We start from the raw sequence: 19,247 nt of genomic DNA on the forward strand, positions 1-19,247 counted from the left end.
ATAACGTATAGAAATCACTATATGTGTGTTTTTTACTGTTGCAGCAACATCATCAGACCAGAAGAAAGCTGTTTGAGATCTCTCATTCTCTGCGCTCCATGATGTATGGCCAGGACCGATACCGCCGCCGGTACTGGGTGCTTCCCCACTGTGGAGGGGTGTTCATTGAAGCCATGGAGAGCGGAGAAGGTATATACAGCACAGAACACACACTCAAAAAAACATATGTGGAAAATAAAATTCAGTAATATAATTAATGCTGGAAGAGGAAGAAAGAAATGTTCTAAATATACTTGTTCCACTGCAAGTTCAGCTGTTTGTGCTCAATGACATTTTCTGATTACGTTTGACTTTATCTTAATTCTCCAAACCTAATTAGATATTGCATAGACTCAAATAATCTGACACAACTCTACTTATCCTCCAGAGGCAAGTTTAGAAAAAAACTGCTCAGTTGTAAAACCAACCACAGTAGAAAGAGTTTTCAGCTGCATCAACAGTACACTCTCTCAATCCTCTGCAGCACCAGAGGAACTGGAGGAGGAGCGACAGAGGAGGAGGAGGGTGGCAGAGGAGGTCAAGGTCAAAGAGGAACCTCAGGAGATCGAGTTGGAGAAGGAGAAACACGCCGACGTTGATGGTCCGAGCATTCGAACAGAAGGTTTGGAGCAACAGGAAGAGGAGGAAATGGAGTACGAGGGGAAGAATAACTCCCCGAGTCTCTTCTACCCTGAGCAAGGCTGTGTTTCCAAAATCTGCACAATCCGGGACGTCAACAACGACGTTGGCAGGGAAACTGTGAAGGCAGAGAACAAGCAGAGTCCCCATGTGAGGCAAAACGGCAGCCCCCTGGGCACTCATAGCGCCACGGCCTCAGTAACAGTAACCTCCCCCACTCACAATACCTCTGAGCCGGCAGTAGCATCAACCCCCTCCCTGGTGACCACTAATGACGCGACAAACATCCCTCCCACGGCCTCCACCTCTTTACCTGTGCCGTGCCTGCCAGGCCCAAGTGAAAGCCAGGGGGACACTCCCCTGTCCTCGTCCCCTACTCCGTCTCCCTACATCCCATTTCAAGCCAACGACCAGCTGCTCAGAGTCCTGACGGAGAGGAGTGGACACTGGTTCAGTCTGCTCCCTCGCAACCCTTGTGACCTCTCTTCCCTCACCACGACTCCTCCAGCAGCGTCACGCGTGTCTCCCCAGGCATCCTCCACCCCAGCCGGGCCCAGATCCCCACCTCCTTCCCCTGCCCTGCCTCTCACCCCTTCTGCTGCTTCAGCCTCCACCAGCCCACACCACCCAGCTGGCCTCCTCAACTACCCAATATCAGCCCTGCAGGTGAGATCGTTGGCTGGAATCTGTGCCAGATAACCAGAACTGTGACCCTCTCTATGTTGTCATCCACCTCCACCTCCCTCACCCTTTTGTTTACCCTCTTTTCTCCCCAGGTGAAGCCATGTGGTTCATTGCTAGGAGTGTCTTTTGGAAGCTGGCCCAGCGGCATTATAAGTCCCAGCCTGCCTCTGTGCAGCAGCCCCAGCCCCATGCCGGGTCACTCACTGGAGGGCAACACAGCAAGTGTCTCCAGTAAGAGTGAATCGCCTTTACCTGGCATTGAGAAAACCTCATCCATGCCCTCTCCTGCCTTGGAAATGCCCAAATCCCTCGACCACCCCATGCCTCAGCCCATCCCAGAGGGTGAGAGACAAATAAACACATTGAGAAGAATTAAAGCCGAGACCGTGATCAACCCTCATTTTGTATTTGACAATGATTCACCTGCATGAAACGATTTCACTTGCCTGAATAATCCAAGATAATTGGATCAGGGAATGTTCTGCTCTGCTGTACTTAGTTTCATTTGGGTATAACATAGCTGTATGAAGCACTTTTTTGTTACAGTGATGTGTGTTCAGTGTCTCGGAGTTTAACATGCCTGTTTGTGCTCCTTGTCTCAGAGATGCTGACAGGATGGTGGCGGGTTTCTGACATTGAGCAGCTGAGGAATTTAGTCAATGCTCTCCACAGCCGAGGCTTTAGAGAGAAGGGCCTCGAGAGGCAGATGCAGAAATACATGGAGATCATCCCCCAGGTCTGCACCAAACACAGAGACGGTAAGCATCTCAGCACTTCTCCCCGAGCACAGGATCACTGCATACGGCTGAGATTCATAAGCAGGACTGAGAGCATGTAGAGAGTAGATTATTTTTATAGTAATAAATACAGATTTGGTATGCTGCCATTCAAACTAAGAAGCACGTCCTTGATGATCCATGAATACACTACGAACACTGCATTATTAATGACCGAAGTACATCTGCATGTGTTTGGCTCCGTGGCTCATGGGTTTACTTGTGATTTCATGGCTGACTGATATCTATCATGTCGTCCTTCTAGTGGCCATGATCGAGCTGCGTGATCTGGAGGAGAGCCAGGTCAGTGTGGAGTCAGTGCGAGGCTGGTGCGTTGAGGAGCAGGCGATGGAGATGGACATTGCCGTCCTGCAGCAGGTCGAGGAGCTGGAGAGGAAGGTCACGTCTGCCAGCCTGCAGGCGAAGGTAAAATACTAGAGCACACTTTTTAGTGTAAGAACATGTTGATGTGAAGTGGTGTGATCAGAGGCCAAAAGCTTTAACAGCTCATTTCCTCTCCCAGGGCTGGATGTATCCGGACCCTCAATCTGAGCGGGAGGACCTGGTGTACTACGAGCACAAGCCACTCACAAAATCAACGTCAGCAAGCACCGGAGACAAGGAGCATCCCGAAGAGCGCGGGGAGAAGGGTGGGGTGACGCGTCACCTGGATAACCCGCTGGACATAGCAGTGACACGTCTGGCTGATCTGGAGCGCAACATCGAGCGAAGGTACCTGAGGAGCCCCTTAGGTACCACCATTCAGATCAGGCTGGATAATGTGGGTACGGTCACTGTCCCTGCCCCCGCCCCATCCACTAGTGCTGACAGGGAAGGGTAGGTCATTTCTCCAACCAAAGCTCCCCACTCTCCCACTGAGACCCTTTCCTCTCCTCTGTGTGTGCTTTGTGTTTCCCATATTATCAAAAGAAGTGAGGGTCTTTGCTGCTTTCACAGCAGGTTTTTGTGGTGGCTTGTGGCATTTTTTTCTCTGTTTCTTTGGTCTTGTGCAATCTTTAGGGTGGGTGGTGGGGGGCTCCCCTTTCCTATACAGTCATTGTTTACTGGCATCTTTTGCTTTTCTGCAGTCATCTGCATGGTGTTTTGCATCAGTAACCTTGGTTGTGGGCACACTCATGGCTCCCACTATAAAATATACCCTGGTTCTACTCCTTCACTCTTTCTGCATGAACGTTCACCTAACATGACAGAATCAGTGTGTGCCTCTCCTCCAGCGCCCCACACCCCCCAAAATCCTCATGCCTGTCTCTGCACAGCTGGAGCTCTTTCTGGTCTGCTGTCTTGTTGGCGGCTGGTTCAGCTGATCAGTTTACCGCTTTGTGTTTGTGTGACTTAACCCACATATTGACATATGTGTGTGTGTGTTTTTTCTTTTTTCTCATCCCTATCCCATCCTTCCACATTCTCTTCTCCCAGTGGCGAGGAGGAGGTGGCCCACGGCATGAAGGTGTGGAGGAAGGCCCTGAGCGAAGTGCGCAGTGCTGCCCAGTTGGCCATGTGCATCCAGCAGCTACAGAAGTCCATCGCCTGGGAGAGGTCCATCATGAAAGTGGTCAGTAGCAGATCCCAAAAAATAACCACAATACGAATATTTCCAACCTCATTAATTAAAATAACGATTGCCCTCTCGTTCTGTAGTACTGTCAGATGTGCAGGAAGGGCGATAATGAGGACCTGCTCCTGCTGTGTGATGGCTGTGACAAAGGCTGCCACACTTACTGTCACAAACCCAAGATCACCAGTATCCCAGAGGGAGACTGGTACTGCCCGGCCTGCATATCCAAGGTATCAGAGCCTTAAATAATGAATTGGCATCTGCCCTCAGCATTCACTTAAAAGTCCAACCATTTTCATGCTCAAGAAATCTTTCTTTGAATTTTTTGGGGGCCTTTTAGTCCCTTATGTGTATGTGGGGCTGTAGAGAGATGAGATGAATTCAGAATCATGTCACCAGGAGCTCAAAGAATTCCGAGTCTCCGATTTTGCATTTAATTTTCCTCTCAACTCGATAATTTGCTGCGAGGCTTTGGCATTTTGCCCATTAAGTGACAATAAAAGCTTCCATTCATATTCATGCTCCGAGAATCTGGACATCAACAGATTTTATTGCAAGCTTTACAAGAATGTTTTTATGCCGATGTGGTCCGGGAAGAACTAAATGATGAGTGATGTTAGAAATGATCTTGTATTTCCGAAAAGGCCAATATCAATATCAGCAATGTCAGTGGGGTCACTTCACTTCTGTTTGAGTTGCACCAGACCATAATGCATTGTTCGCTCTGTGCAGGCGAGTGGTCCTTCCCCCAAAAACAAAAAGCCTCCAAGCAAACCAGTAGCATCCAGCGGAGGAGGTGGCAAGAAAGGCGGAGAAGCGAAGAAGAACGGGAAGCAGACTGGCAACGGGGAGGTATCGGAGGAGGACCCCGCGAGCGCCAGCAGCACGCCCAAGAAAGCAGCGGCAAAAGACACCAACAGGAAGAGGAAACTGGAAGAGTGCTCACCTGCCCTGCCAGGAGCCAATCAGGAGACCCCTGTGTGTGTAAAGAGAGCCAAGACGGCTAGAGACAACAACAGGGACCTGGGACTGTGCAGGTATGTGCCTCCGACTTGCTCAGACTTGTCTCTCTGTTGAATTCTTCATTTATTCATCACCTTCTTCTAAACAGTCCGACAGTAGCTGCAGGCGACTGCATCTACAGGGAGATAATGAGTCTCCTCTTCATCAGTAAATAAGATGCTGTTGTGGGTTTTCTTTGACAGCTTCTCACTGTGTGATATTCAAGGCTTTTTCCTCTTACAAATAAAATTCTTGTCTGCGTGTGTGTTCATCAGGGTACTCCTTGCTGAGCTGGAGCGGCATCAGGATGCATGGCCTTTCCTCACACCCGTCAACCTGAAGTCAGTCCCTGGCTACAGGAAGGTCATCAAGAAACCAATGGACTTCTCCACCATACGTGAGAAGCTTGTGAGCAGCCAGTGAGTTTCCGATCGCCTCCGTTTGTTCTTTGTTTTTTACAGCTGAAATCCTTCAGGGTTTGAAAGTAACAGAATAACAAAAGTCAGAGAAGGAAATGTTATTCAGGAAATGATTTATATACGTTTTTTTGTTTTTTTTCAGGTATCAAAATCTGGAGACTTTCATCATCGATGTCAACTTGGTCTTTGACAACTGCGAAAAATACAATGAAGACAATTCAGACATTGGCCGAGCCGGTCATAACATGAGGAAGTTCTTCGAGAAGCGCTGGACTGAGCTTCTGAAACAAACAAACTAAACAAACTGTTCAGATTCTCCCCATAAACCCAATAACGTTTCAAATCGGAGCACCAGGTTTTACTTTTGTTTTTATTCCCTGATGGAGAAATGCGGCTTTGCAGGACGGAAGAAGAAATCTAATCCTTAATAAGGAACCCATGGTGTTCTTCTTAGGATGGATGTCACTTTGAAAAATAAAAAGTAATTACATGAGGTGTGCTGGATTTATTACAACAGGGATAAAAGCCCCAAAGAGTCCCAGAGAAATGGGGTGTCGTAGTGCAATACCATTCCCTGTCTCAGAACACTGCACTGAATGAATCCTCAACTGTCACTGATGTGTCTGCGCTAGAATACTTTCCACTACTTGTAAATATTCTTTTGTTATTTAATCGTATTATAGTGAATGTATTTAATTTTGTAATAATTATTTATGAATCAAGGTCCACTTCATTTTCTATGAAAAGGAAGAGTCAGCTGAACTGCTTTGAATTGAAAAAAAAAAAAAAAAAAAAGGAATGTGTCTTTGTGTTGTAATTTTTCTCCCAAATATCAAACAAAGCCAAGAAAAAAAAACCTGTTTACACTGTTCAGTGCTTTGAGGCATCAGAATACTGTATTCATTTGTTCAGACTGTAAAACTGCATTTATTTACAGGAACGGCAGAGGAACAGTTAAGACAAAGGTGACTCATGTGTATATACTGTTTATTAATGTCAATATTATGTCTTGTTTGGAACGATGTGTAAAAATTGTTTAAGAATATTAAGATATTGTTTATGCCTTAGAATGATTGTAGCATTCTATTTTAGTGAACGTGATGAAAACATTATCATAAATATTGTTTGTACAGTATATACATATCCTCTGCAAACACTGTGGTATCCTTAATCTTGGTAGTGCCTACCCTTCCAACAGGGGCATGTAGGGGATGTTATTGTTTTTAGTTTTCATTCTTATGACAACATTATGTTTTTCCTTTTTTATATGATTTCAATCCAACAAGGCCTCCAAAGTTGGACAGTGACACAGAAATCATTCCTCACCATAGCAGAAAAAAAGGAACAACAAGCATTCAGTTATGCTTCCATGACGCATTTCCTCGTAATCTGCCACAATACAGAGGACCTAAGGCCATTTGTAACCACTGTGTTGAACCTTGCTGTGTGTTGTGGCCTGATGGAGGCAGCTAGATTTTTTTGTACCCAAGTCAAGAGTACTTGAAGTTACTTTATTTAAGATATTGTGGAATAAAAGTATCATTCTTTTGTAGGAGCTTTATTTTTCACTAGTGTGTGGCACGGACCTATTAAAAGGATGTTTTTCAACGTAAATGACTCACACTTGTTTTATTTCAATCACCAGCCATGATCAAAATGGTTACCTGTTATTTTTCTGTCAATCAACTGAATGATTGATAAACTCATCACTGCACCTTTCATATGAATCTATTAACACAAGCTGACTGAGCTCAATTTCAAGGTTTAGACTTTTGTGAAACGTCGTGTTTTTCAAGTTCGTAGATTATTATTGTTGATTACGTTTATTTCAAATAGGAAGCTGACAATATCATGGTTATGTCATTTTGGAAGTAACGGCAGCCAATTGTAAGTTTACAAAATACTACGCTTAATACAATTTCTAAGTATTTCAAGTAATTATGTTCAACCACTTAGAGTCAATGAAATCTGCATTGCTGCTTTTTTATATTTTATATTTCAAAGTGTATAAGTGTAAAGTAATTAACAAATAATGATAGATAAAAAAATAATGAGGCAAAACTAAAATAAAACAGAAATTAATCAGATCAAATTAACTACACAAGGGTCTTAGTTTCCACAGCTGTCAGTGTTTCAGGAAAGAATCAAAGCAGAACATGACGACAGTAAAGTTTCATTTCTATTTTATAGATTTACCGGAGTGTTTGGGGAATTTTGTGAACGAGGAACTCTGATGAAAGCCGACATTTTTCTTTTTCTTTACAGATGTAAAAATAATAAATAAAATGAATGTGAATTTAAGTTGACAATGTTCCCAGATACATGATTATAATATTATATATCTCATAATTAAATTAAATCAAAATCTAAAACGGACAAACAAATACAAAAACTAAATACATATAACAAAAATACATACATACAATATATAAAAATATTTCAGCTGAGAGTTTATCATTAAATAAAAATACTTATATTGTCTACATACAATCGTCGTTTAAATAAAAAATGTAAATGAATACATGAAATTAAAATATTGGCTACATACAATTATGCCATTTAATAAGAAATGGAAATAAATAAATACATTTAATAAAATACATATATTGGCTACATACAATCATGTCATTTAATAAAAAATGCAAATAGATAAATACGTTAAAGAAAACGTAGGTGTGTCGTCAGAGGCGTGACGTCACGGTCAGCTGCTCAATGAGGAAGTAAACAAACCTGCAGCGAGCGGACGACTCGACGGGAGCAAGTGAAGCTGCTGTGGTGAGATGTCGCTGAAGCTAAAGCCTCGTTTCTCTTTATCTTCAGCCGCAGTTTGTTGCTTAGTTTGATTTTATCGCGGTTTGTTTCCGCGGAGGTGAAGATGTGTCGTCGTGTCGCCACTGAAGCATCGTTAGCTTAGCATGTAGCTACAGGATCCACCGCAGCTGTGAGGCTTCAGTTTGTCAAAGTTAAAGTCAGCGAAGAACAAAAAACACTAAAACGTATAAAGGCGAGAAAAACAAGGAAAACTACACGAGCCTTGAACATGAATTATCCATTAGACAACTCTAAATGTCTGTATTTTATTTAACGCTGCAGTTGTTATTGTAATTGTTTCCATTATCTTTTAATCTGCAGATAATGTTTTTTCAGTAATAAAATGTGTCTATAAAATATCTGACATTTGTGATACTAATTCCACAGGATAACTGTCATATGTTTTTTTTTATTATATATGTATTTATTGTTATGTTTAATACTCAAATGTATTTATTTTTACTTTCATGTACATGACAAGATCCTGATATTTGAAGCTGGCACAAGTATTAATACTATTGCATTAGTATTCGTTGATGAGTCAGCGAAATTAGTTGCCAGTTTATAAGTGTTGCTGCTCAAATTGTATAATTCTGTTATTTCCTTCAGACGACACTGCGTTGAGGTTAAAGCTGTAAACTGGATTTATTGAGATTTGAAAACTCAAAGCAAAAAGATTTAACATTTAATATTGTAAAATAAATTAAAATAGACAGTGACCTATAGGCCTAACTTAACAACTTAATTTTCTCAATGTTTAAATATGTCTTTTCATTCAGTGATTTAAATACCAGGAATTATTGAAAAACTGTCCATCACCGTTACCAAGGATTCGTTTTTGGAATTCCTTCCTAATAAATGACTTTGAATGTGTTTTGTATTGGAAAGTTAGTAAACAGATTAGTTTTATATCAGGGAACTTTCTGCTCGTTCTGCTGTGTGGGGGTTAATCATCGACATTAATGGCCCCAGTGGGACAGATGTAGGTTGTTAGGAAACATACCTGCGACGTTTCATCGTGGAAAACTAGGACGTGTCTGAAGTTCCTCAGCAGGAAGATTAGTCGTTAGATTTTCTGTTTCTCCCTTGGATGTAAAACTTGAAATACTCTCACAGTTTATCTTTGGGGAATTGAGACCTGACTGTGTTGGTTTTACAGTCTTGGGAATTGACTCAAGACGTAACAACAGTTTTTGTTATTGAGAGCGCAGTGTAAACTCATCAGGGATAAATACAGTGAGAGTTATCTCCTTTAAATGTTTAGCGAATAAACAGAAAGAAGGGTAATGGGATATTTGTATTGTTTTACATCTAAGTGAATCAGCTGCTGTGATTCAACAGAACAACTTTTTAATCACCTTCTCGTTCCCTCCATGGAAACTCTAGGGCCGGCTCTCCAAATGACGTCTCTGATTTGCACTTTAAATGACCATCGAGACGATGTCAACTGGTGCGCCTTCTCGGCCAAACTGCTGGCCACGTGTTCTGGGGACAAAACTCTCAGGGTATACAGCACCAGTGACTTCTCAGAGCTGCCTTTCTCCCCGCTGTCGGGACATGGCTACAGCGTCCACTGCTGCTGCTTCAGCCCCTGCGGACAGTTCCTCTGCTCCTGCTCCACCGACGCTACCACGGTTGTCTGGTCCATGGTCACAGGAGAGATCGAGGCTGTCATGGAGCATCCCGGTCGCAGCCCTGTGAGGATCTGTGCGCTCTCCCCTGACTCTGCCCACCTGGTCACTGGTGCATCCGATGGGACTTTGGCCCTGTGGGATTTCCCGTCCAAACAGCTGAACAGGTAAAAGAGTCATAGATTTCTATAGACACTGTCACATCAGCCGAAAAAAGAAAATAAGGCTGTCCCACGTATATCCATCATTTAGTAGAGAATGCAGGTAAACGCACACTTTAAACCTCTTCAAATTTGGTGTCCATTTAACTTTACTATCCATACAGATATAGAGTAGAATATGAAACAGATCAGAGTGTAAACACCTGTCATCACACCACTGTTTGCACTCGCCTAATATTCAGCTGCACGTTTTATTGTTCTTGAACCACGACGATCTGCTGCTGTTGGTTGTGTTTGTGAAGGACCGGAGCCGTGAGCGACACGACCATGGTGGCCTGCTCCTTCAGCCCCTGCAGTCAGGTGTTCATGACGGGCTCCACCTACGGAGACCTGCGTCTGTGGGACCTGAGCATGAACCAGCTCCACGCAGAGAAGAACGCCCACGACCTGGGGGTCACCTGCTGCACGTTTGCTCCTGACATCCTCAGTGGTGAGAAGAACCATCGTGAGAATAAAGACATTATTAAAGGAAATCTGAATTATGAATTATGTATTAGATAACTTCTCAAAAGAACTTGAAACATTGATAGTTTTGGTAAATTTTCTTTTGATATTTTCCACTAGTTGAATTGTTTGTGATTTGTTTGGTATGATGTATTTGTCTGTTTGTCTTTGTGTTGTAGGAGGTCAAGTTGTGCAGTTTCGTCTGGCGTCCTGTGGCCAAGACAGTCACCTGAAGATCTGGGCCATTAACAAGTTCGCTTCTGGAGGTAAAGTGGCATCATTTACTGACAATGAACCCCTTTCAAACCTCTTTCAACAGGAAAGAGCTGCAGTCTTACATTTCCCTTGGTGATTTCTTTGTAATCCGATTTTTGTGATTGTTGTAATTGTTTTTATTAAGACCTTGTTGTGTTGCTTTTATTTTTTAACTCATTATTTTGTTGTATTTATTTGCTGGTTGTGAATCTCTCCTGTTGTCAGGTCTCTCTTGAAAAAGAGATTTAATATCTCAACGAGACTGATTAAATATAGATTAAATAATAAAGAAAGGGGAAAATTACAAATTTTAACACGAGGGGATCATATAAGAAACATGTATTTATATATATATATTTCTATATATATGTAAATATGTGTGTATGTGAGGATAAGTGCGATCCTCTGTTCTTGTTGAAATATTACACTTATCTGCACTTATACATCAAGACAAGTCACTGTTGCTCTCAAAGAAAGTAAATTGTATTTGTATCTAGATTAGCTGCCAGCACAAGCCCCTTCTCCTGTGTTTCCATGCTATTGTTTATTACTATTAAGTTTTTGTATTTCTCCACATATTTAGCAGATTAAATCTTCTCATTTGTCTTTATTCTGTGACTTCCCTTCAAGTTTTCTGACCCATTTCAAGCCTCTCTTTTAATCCTTTTATATCTCATGGCACAGTCCAACCTCTGTCTGAAAACAGTCCTTCCCGTATTATGTTTTGTTTAGTGGGACTATTTGACTTGTCTGAGGATATAACTTCAGTTGTTTCTCTTGTAGCCTATAAGATGAAGCTCCTGCACACACTTACTGGCCAGTCGGCTCCAGTCCTCTCCTGTGCCTACTCCTCAGATGGGCAGCTGCTTGCGTCTTGGTAAGACTATGAATTTAGCGAAGAATATCTATAATTAACATGTTTTCACCTGTCGTCCATTTTCTAAATGTCTTGTTTCTGTTCTCAATTGAATTAACTAATAATATAACGACTCAGTAACTGACAGAGAGGCAAAATGTTGTAAGTATGTGTCTAAGTTTTAGGAACATGTTCAAGTGATGGCTACAAAGAAGATAACAGATCTACCATCAGTCAATCCAGTCAACTGTATTTGATGCACTAAGAACATCTGTTTCCAAGTTTTGATCTGTTTAGTATCAAGAGGTCGATGTAGAAGTAGGCCACCCTCAACTCAAGCATAAACATGCAGTACTCCAGTCAAGCCACTGGAGGGAGACATAGATTGCTCTATTTCTCAAAAAGTGGATGTGTGTATGAACATCCTGAACAATATTTATAGTTGGTTTAATAAAACATTTGTTATAGCTACAATTTTATCTCTGTATTTCTTTCAGCTCTGTGGACAAAACTGTTACAGTCTATGATGCAGTAAGTGATTTTCCCTTTTACCAATTTACTCAGTATATAGTTATATAGTTATTTACTGCACTTTTCACAATGTTCACATTTTGTTTGTGTGTTTGCAGGCAAACGCAGTTTTGCTTTACACCCTGAGACAGCACGAGAGGTGAATATCCACTTTACTTTTTGAGGTTTACCACCGTAAATATGTTAATATCTCTCTCATCTGGCGAGGCAATAGGTTTTGTTATAGTTAGTGCTCTGTTGTGTGTATCTTGAAAAATAATAGTTGATATTTTGGGGTTTTCATGTCTATGTTTATATAAAATTAGTCACAGTGAAGTCATATCTTGAGTCTTTAGAAAGATATTTCAGTCCAAATTACAAATATATTTTTCTGGTTGAAAATGAAATCAATAGGATGATCATTAGTTTAAATTGTCTCGATGTGATTTTAAAAACTTTAGGAAATATTATAACATATTCATGATGGGATAATTCTATGAGCATTCATGTTATATAGACACAAAGCGTCTCTCTAGTTACCGTACGCATAATCTTTGGAAGACTCCAGTAAAAAACGCTTTGTAATACGAACACTAGTGCTGGATGCAAAATAAAAATATTTTTGCGATCTCAAATTCCACAGATAACTGGACATGATTGTATTTTCAGACGGTTGTATTCAACAAGAAACTGTAATGTCATGTAAAAGATGTAATAAATATGAATGAGCTCAACATGTAACCGCTCATTCACAACAGGATGTCAGGCACAGAGAGGGCTGAGCCACAAACAGACAACACAGTCGATGTTTTGTGATGCAGTGTGTTCACAATCATTCCCTCTGCATCTTAAGAAAAATTATAGGACCGTTCTCCATGAATCTCTCCCCCTACACGTACATGTGAGCCACAGCTGAACGATCACACGTACGAGCTATTTATACGTCCATCCAGCCACCTGTGACTGAAAGGCAGCGAACTCGCTTCCTCTCATGAAAGTCATTTTGAAAGAAAAAATCTGAAAACTGAAATGGAAGTAGATGAGACGGGAGAAAGAGGATAAATGGCGTAAAAGTGAATCACAGCACTTGACAAAATGCCTCCAGGAAACTCGACTTGCCTTCAGACAAGCTGAGTATCCAGAGGTGAGGTTGGTGCATGTCTTCCTCTTAGTTTATATTTCAGAACCAGAGCTTTTCCCTCATTAACGTTGCTTTGACTTTCTGGAATCGGCTGAAAATTCAGTTTTAATCCTTGTTTAGATTTTAGTGCAGCTTTTTGACGTGGTAAACCATCAGTGAACTGACCCTCTGATGGAGAACAGCTCCATCACCGACACATATTTATGTCTGGCATCACCACCTTTTAACCCTGGAGCTGAATGGCAGCCTCACATCCTGAGGCTCAGGACTAAGATTTCATATTCAGATGTTTTAAAAACATCTCATAAACCTGTTTTTGCCTTTCAGTTCTCATACTTTATCTTTTTTTATGCTCATACACCGGTGACAGCCAGTGGCCGGAGGCATTAGGTCTTTGGGTGATCTGTTCATCCATATGTCTTTCATAGTTTTGTTAACGGAATATCTCCAGAACGCCTAATGGGATTTTTTTCATTTACATTCATTTGGACTGAAAGATAAACTGATTAAATGTTCGAGGTAAAAGCTCAAGGTCACAGCGATCTCACAAAACCCTTTTTTGCCTCGGGAATGCGTTTTAATTAATTTAGACTGAGACAGATTAAGTTATTAGATTTGTGTGGTCACAGGTCACGGTGGCCTCACAGAACACGTTTTGGCCCCTTGAACATCTCAAGTCTGCCTTTAGGAAATTTCTTCAATTATTCTGGACCAGTTGTCACTTGGACTGAGATGAACTGATTTGATATCAGGGGTCAAAGGTCACAGTGACCTCATATGAGTCTGGAGAAAATCAATGTGGACAAAAACTACACTTGTCTTACTTTGTTTTTCTTCTTCTTCTGTTATTAAGTCCTCTAAGTATTTTTTTATGTTGCTACACAGCCAGCCATTAACATTCAGGTGGTGCCTGTCGTCTGCTGCAGGTACGTGACGGCGTGTTGCTTCTCTCCAACATCACCACTAATTGCCACAGGATCTATGGATAAGACTGTAAACATCTGGAGGCTGGAGGACGGATGCAGTGGCCACGGTGGGAGAAACACAAACAGATACACTGAAATAGACTGGAATCAATACTCGGGTGATAAATTACATCTTGTTTTGTCTTGTAATCTGTTTCTGTGGTCGGCTTCCACCTCTGAACATTCTATCCAATGGAAAGGAGGGAAGACACTGCCTGGTTAGTTTTCCTTTCTATTTTTAACACTTGAATTAAAGGGAAAGAGATGGAGGGATAAATGGATAGATAGATGGATTGACTGATAGATGGCTAGAGGGTTAGATTGAGAAATAGATGGATAGATAGATGGACTGACTGATAGATGGATAGATAGATGGAACGATCGAGGGATCAATAGATGGAGGGATAGAGGGATTGAGGTAAGGGGAGTTGGATGTATATATAAAGGGATAGATGGAGGGAAAGAGGGATAAATGGAGATATAAATATGAGGAGGGTTGCGTAGATGGAGGGATGTATAGGTAGAGGGTTAGATATATGGAGGAATGGAGAGAGGATAGATTGATAGACAGGCTGATAGATGATTAGAGGGTTAGATGGAGGGATAGATATGGAGGAATGTATAGATGGATAGATACATAGTCAGATAGATAGATAGATAGATAGATACGGAGGAATGGATAGACAGATAGAAAGATAGATATACAGTAGATAGATAGATAGATAGATAGATAGATAGATAGATAGATATGGAGGAATTGATAGACAGACAGTTAGAAAGTTAGATGAACAGATACAGTAGATAGATAGATAGATAGATGGATAGAAGATAGATGAACAGATACAGTAGATAGATAGATAGACAGATGATTTGAGTGAAGGACACAGGTGTTGTGTACTGAAGTGCTCCCTTCGCTCTACTCTCCTCTTCATTCTCATGTGCTGCAGGTTTGCATTGCGTTGCTTAGGTTACAGTTTCTTATCCCTGGTTTTTGTGTTTCAGAGGAACCTGCTCTCGCATCACATGAAGGTAGGAAGGAGAAAAATATGCCTGTGTCGTATATTACAGTGGAGCAAAGTAAGAATCTGTAAACCAGACTCTCCTCATACACTATTAGCACAATCAGTGAATTTAGTACTATCAGTAATGGTCTCATGTTTCTATCTGCCACTCACAAGCTCCTTTTCACCTTCGAGTTCCATCTCGTGTCAATGACAATGTCGATGACACCTCAGACAGACATGGATTCATATTCATTTATTCCGGGCCCATAATCAATAATTAGTCAGCAGCATTCCAGGACGCTCTTGCACGCAGAATATTTGGCCATTTTTCATAAAGCGCTGCAGCTGTCAAAGCACTGACCTTCTCGCTTCGACCCAATCTCTCAGGGAAAACCTCAGCCGGCCAATCGAAGCTGCTGGTCACCGATTGGTCGGAGGGGGATGTGTCAGAGTGGCTGGTGGAGGAAGGCCTCTCGGGATTGGTTGAGAAATTCAGGGCCAACAACATAGACGGGACCGAGCTGCTCAGTCTCACCAAGGAAACGCTGGCGTCAGAGCTGCTCATAGGTGAGGAAGAGAAACGTCACACACACACACACACACACGCAGCTCAGTGGATGACAGGACACTCGTTACCTCACAGTCCTGATGCTTCCTTTTTGTTTGAAACGTAAGAATATAAAAAACAGTATAAGGGGAATTACACAGCTGCTGTCCTGTGACAATGAACAGGGGCATGTGTGTGGATTAGGATTTTTCTACCTATTTGCGTGGATGAAACGAAGTAAGGGTGAAGGAATGAATGAATGTTGATGGAGGTTTTATTCAGAGACATTCCATAATATTAGGCTGCACTGGAGAAAGCACTCAGCTGTGAGGCTTCAGCAGTCATGACTTTAATCTGGAGCACTTCATCAGTTACATAACTCAATCCCCAAAACAGTATTTCCCTTTAAGTTCTCAAGTGGATTTACACCTAATGTCAATAGGTCTTCTTGGTAATGTCCAAGTCTTGCTTGAAATGAGGTTTTCCTGAACTTGTTGACTTATCAACCCTCTGATGTATTTCTGTCTTTTTTATGCCTCAGCTCAGGCAACAGCCAGCGGCTGGAGAGATAATGTTTTCAGGTTGTCCATCCGTCCGTCTGTCCTGTTCTTGTGAACACAATATCTCAAGAACACCCTGGGGGCCATTTCTTTAAACTTGGTGCAAATATTCAGTTGGACTCATGGATGAACTGACATTAATTGGGGCCAAAGGTCAAGGTGACTGTGGCCTTATGAAACATGTTTTTGGTTTTTTGGTCTCACTTGGACTCAGGAGTTAACTGATTAGATTTGGCTGGTTAAAGGTCAGAGGTCACAAAACAGGTTTATTGCCTCTTGAAAATTATATCTCAAGTCTGCCTTTGGGAAATGTCTTCAGATTTTAATCAGTTGTCAATTGGACTCGAAGATTAACGTCACAGTGACCTCGTATAAATCTGGAAATGAAAAATATGTAGGCTGACACTGAACTGGTTGATGGAGGCATACAACTACATGGTGTTTATTCTAGTATCTGTAAGAAGTGCAACCACAAGGCTGAAGTACGAGTGTTGTGTTGTTGATGTCAGTCTACCAGCCAGGCCAGTATTCGTCATGTAGTTGTCAGCGAATGTTTGTTGTATTTCCAATGCCGTCATTTCCATCCCACAGTTTCTGTCAATCACTCCTCAGTTTACACAGCTTCAGCGCCGTGACAGCCTGTGTTCACATTGTTCTGTTTTTAGTAACGTTGCACAAATCCCAACTTTTTTAACAGAAGAGTCGTGCAGCAACACATTTTATCTTCTGCAGTGAAAAATGGAGAAATAGGCGATTATCAAAGGTGGGAAGTTGAAGAAGCAGCAGCAGAGTAACATGAAACAGAATGTAACAGTAAGATCAGCAGGGAGTCTACAAACCATTTGATGTTCCGCTGTAGCTCTTTATTTTCTGTGGTCATTTATTTATAAATAAACAGTATTCTAACTCAACCGCACTCCAGGACCTGCTTTAGTCAGCAGACATGGTCGTCTCCCATCACTCTAATCCATGCTCACATTCGCCATCCAAGAGTGAAACGTGTTCAACGAAGGGAGATCTAGAATGACCTCTGCCAAGGCCCAACATTCCCCTTAAACACACACTCATAGATATCAGTTCCCTTAATGTGCCTGATCTTTTTTCATGAAGATTTCTGTATTGTAGTATACAAAAAAAATAATAAAATCTGGATCTGCCCCCTTAATCGAAACCACTCCAAAAGTGAATGGGTTCTTCCTTGGGCTACACCTCCCCCTCCCCCCAACTTTAAAGATAATCAGTGAAGTAGTTAATGCTTAATCTTACAAAAAAGACAAACAGCAATGAAAACGTAATCCCTTTAGTGGAGGTATTAATATTAATATTATAAATGTTACTATTTTGATCAGTTCGACGTGAGACCCAGTTTTCTATAACAAAGTCTTGTTTAATTTCTCTCCTCTGGCACTTCTGTCTATTCTCTCTCTTGTGTTTCTGTCTGTAGAGTCTGTGGGCCTGCGCAGTAAACTCCTGAGGAAGGTGGAGGAGCTGAAGAGTCATTCAGTCTGTTCAGGTGTTCCTGACGAGTTCCTGTGTCCAATCACCCGAGAGCTGATAAAGGAGCCGGTCATTGCTGCTGGTACGTGAACATCAGACATTTTCCACTATAACATATGAGCATATTAGTTAATGTGGGCGAATGAGACAGACACCAGCGTTTGTTTGTTTCTTCAGAGTGTTGGAATTTGTTTGTGCAATTAAAGTATAGTGTGTGTACATTTCCTAACAGATGGCTACTCGTATGAAAGAGAGGCCATCGAGAGCTGGATCAACACCAAGAACCGCTCCAGCCCCATGACCAACCTCCCTTTGCTGACGACTCTGCTCACCCCTAACCACACCCTGAAGATGGCGATTGGCCGCTGGAAGACCAGCCAGTGATGTCTGACGAAGCTGTGTCCCAAACCTTTCACTTAGAGCGGATCATAAACTGTATTATAAAGATGGACGACATGAGGGCTCACCCCAAAGTGAAGCCAGAGTCTCAATCGCCTCCTGATGGCTGGCTGCAATGTAGGTCATAATCCCTGCCTCCTCCGTGTTATTGGTTGGAACATGAGTCAAACTGAAAAGTCAAAAACCACGTCAAATTAATCTTTCTCAAAGATGGTTTCTGTTATTTTCGGTAATTCTGATATATGTCGTGTTCATGTTTCCAGTCATTTTGGTTTCGTTAAGTTATTTGCTGTTTTAAAAACAGGCTGAAAAATCTTGATTGACAGCTCAGACTGACTCGTGATAGGTCGAGCTTGTGCATCGACGGGACCTCACGACCACGGCTCCATCCCCCGGTCGCAACTTTGCAGATTCTGGCTCCAAATGACAAACATCAGCGCAAGATGGCAGCGTTTGTTATCAGGATGATTTGGCTTCATTTCTGGATGGTGGGAGGACTGGATGTGTCGTCCATCTTTATTTACAGTCTATGGAACAGACAGAAACCAGAACTCGCAGGGATCCCAGAGCCCAACAGGAGCAGGTGCGTTGATCCAGTTGAGATGTCTGCTCACTGTGTTGGCTTTTACTCATCACGCTGCATTAAGCAAGTCATGTTTGAAGGCAGGTTTACTAAGCATTGACTTTTGCATGCGTGACAATTACTTTATATTTATTACAATTATGTTTTTTTTTTTTAATGGAAGTTCTTGGAAGAAAAAGTCACAGGGAATTAATATTTAAAGAGACTGGTTTTGTTCCTGTTTTAATGTGAATGTTGCTTTGTTAAAAATGTCTTCGCTTCAAAAATCTACAAAATGTGTAATTTGCTCATTCAGCTGAAAAAACTAATAAAGATCCATTATAGGAATGATAACAAATTAATTATTAATCAAAAAAGATATTTCTTTGTGCAGTTTTTATTATTCATGATTTTTTTTATTGACTGAATAACCAATTGACTGAGTAACTGCACAAAGCTACAGCGACATTCATCTGCAGTAGGATCGGCAGGACTAACATTACTTCGTGAGGATTGAAATATTGCTTAATGCAGCTTTATTTAAAAAAGTTGTTACTGAAAACACCATCTGCAGTGACACAAGTAAAATATTTTTTTACATTGCTTAAAGGTTCAGTGTGTAGAATTCAGTGACATCTAGTGGTGAAGTTGCATGTTGCAGCTGAATACCTCACCCTCCCCTTCCAAACATGAAAGAGAACCTGTGATC

General features: G+C 41.6%; 2 protein-coding genes across 16 annotated transcripts in view; both read left to right on the plus strand.

Annotated features, from left to right (window-relative positions):
* baz2ba (bromodomain adjacent to zinc finger domain, 2Ba) overlaps window positions 1–6,749 on the plus strand; it is a 67,059-nt gene extending 60,310 nt beyond the window's left edge. For 7 of the 14 annotated variants that reach the window (XM_034579369.1, XM_034579378.1, XM_034579406.1 and 4 more), the window contains 11 exons: window positions 45–189; window positions 524–1,344; window positions 1,455–1,704; window positions 1,965–2,120; window positions 2,404–2,564; window positions 2,662–2,975; window positions 3,576–3,711; window positions 3,798–3,944; window positions 4,447–4,751; window positions 4,992–5,135; window positions 5,278–6,749. In XM_034579369.1, coding sequence (XP_034435260.1) covers window positions 45–189; window positions 524–1,344; window positions 1,455–1,704; window positions 1,965–2,120; window positions 2,404–2,564; window positions 2,662–2,975; window positions 3,576–3,711; window positions 3,798–3,944; window positions 4,447–4,751; window positions 4,992–5,135; window positions 5,278–5,434 — 2,736 coding nt within the window. In that variant the 3' untranslated portion in view covers window positions 5,435–6,749. The remainder of the gene's footprint in view (window positions 1–44; window positions 190–523; window positions 1,345–1,454; window positions 1,705–1,964; window positions 2,121–2,403; window positions 2,565–2,661; window positions 2,976–3,575; window positions 3,712–3,797; window positions 3,945–4,446; window positions 4,752–4,991; window positions 5,136–5,277) is intronic. The other 7 variants (XM_034579464.1, XM_034579472.1, XM_034579481.1 and 4 more) reach the window with 3 other exon arrangements.
* A 1,072-nt stretch (window positions 6,750–7,821) lies between these two features.
* Window positions 7,822–18,915, plus strand: wdsub1 (WD repeat, sterile alpha motif and U-box domain containing 1). Of its 2 annotated transcripts, none has more exons than XM_034575877.1 (13): window positions 7,822–7,896; window positions 9,333–9,744; window positions 10,041–10,228; window positions 10,422–10,508; window positions 11,281–11,374; window positions 11,851–11,884; window positions 11,983–12,023; window positions 13,931–14,037; window positions 14,170–14,187; window positions 14,972–14,998; window positions 15,361–15,540; window positions 17,525–17,659; window positions 17,810–18,915. In XM_034575877.1, the coding sequence occupies exons 2-13, from the start codon at window positions 9,347–9,349 to the stop codon at window positions 17,959–17,961; spliced, it is 1,461 nt and encodes a 486-aa protein (XP_034431768.1). In that variant the 5' UTR covers window positions 7,822–7,896; window positions 9,333–9,346; the 3' UTR covers window positions 17,962–18,915. The 2 variants fall into 2 exon arrangements, with proteins under 2 accessions (XP_034431768.1, XP_034431775.1); XM_034575884.1 differs by having other exon boundaries at window positions 7,843–7,910.
* The last annotated feature ends 332 nt before the right edge of the window (window positions 18,916–19,247 follow it).

The sequence above is a fragment of the Hippoglossus hippoglossus genome, chromosome 3 (genome assembly GCF_009819705.1).
Source record: "Hippoglossus hippoglossus isolate fHipHip1 chromosome 3, fHipHip1.pri, whole genome shotgun sequence".
Lineage (NCBI taxonomy): Eukaryota > Metazoa > Chordata > Actinopteri > Pleuronectiformes > Pleuronectidae > Hippoglossus > Hippoglossus hippoglossus.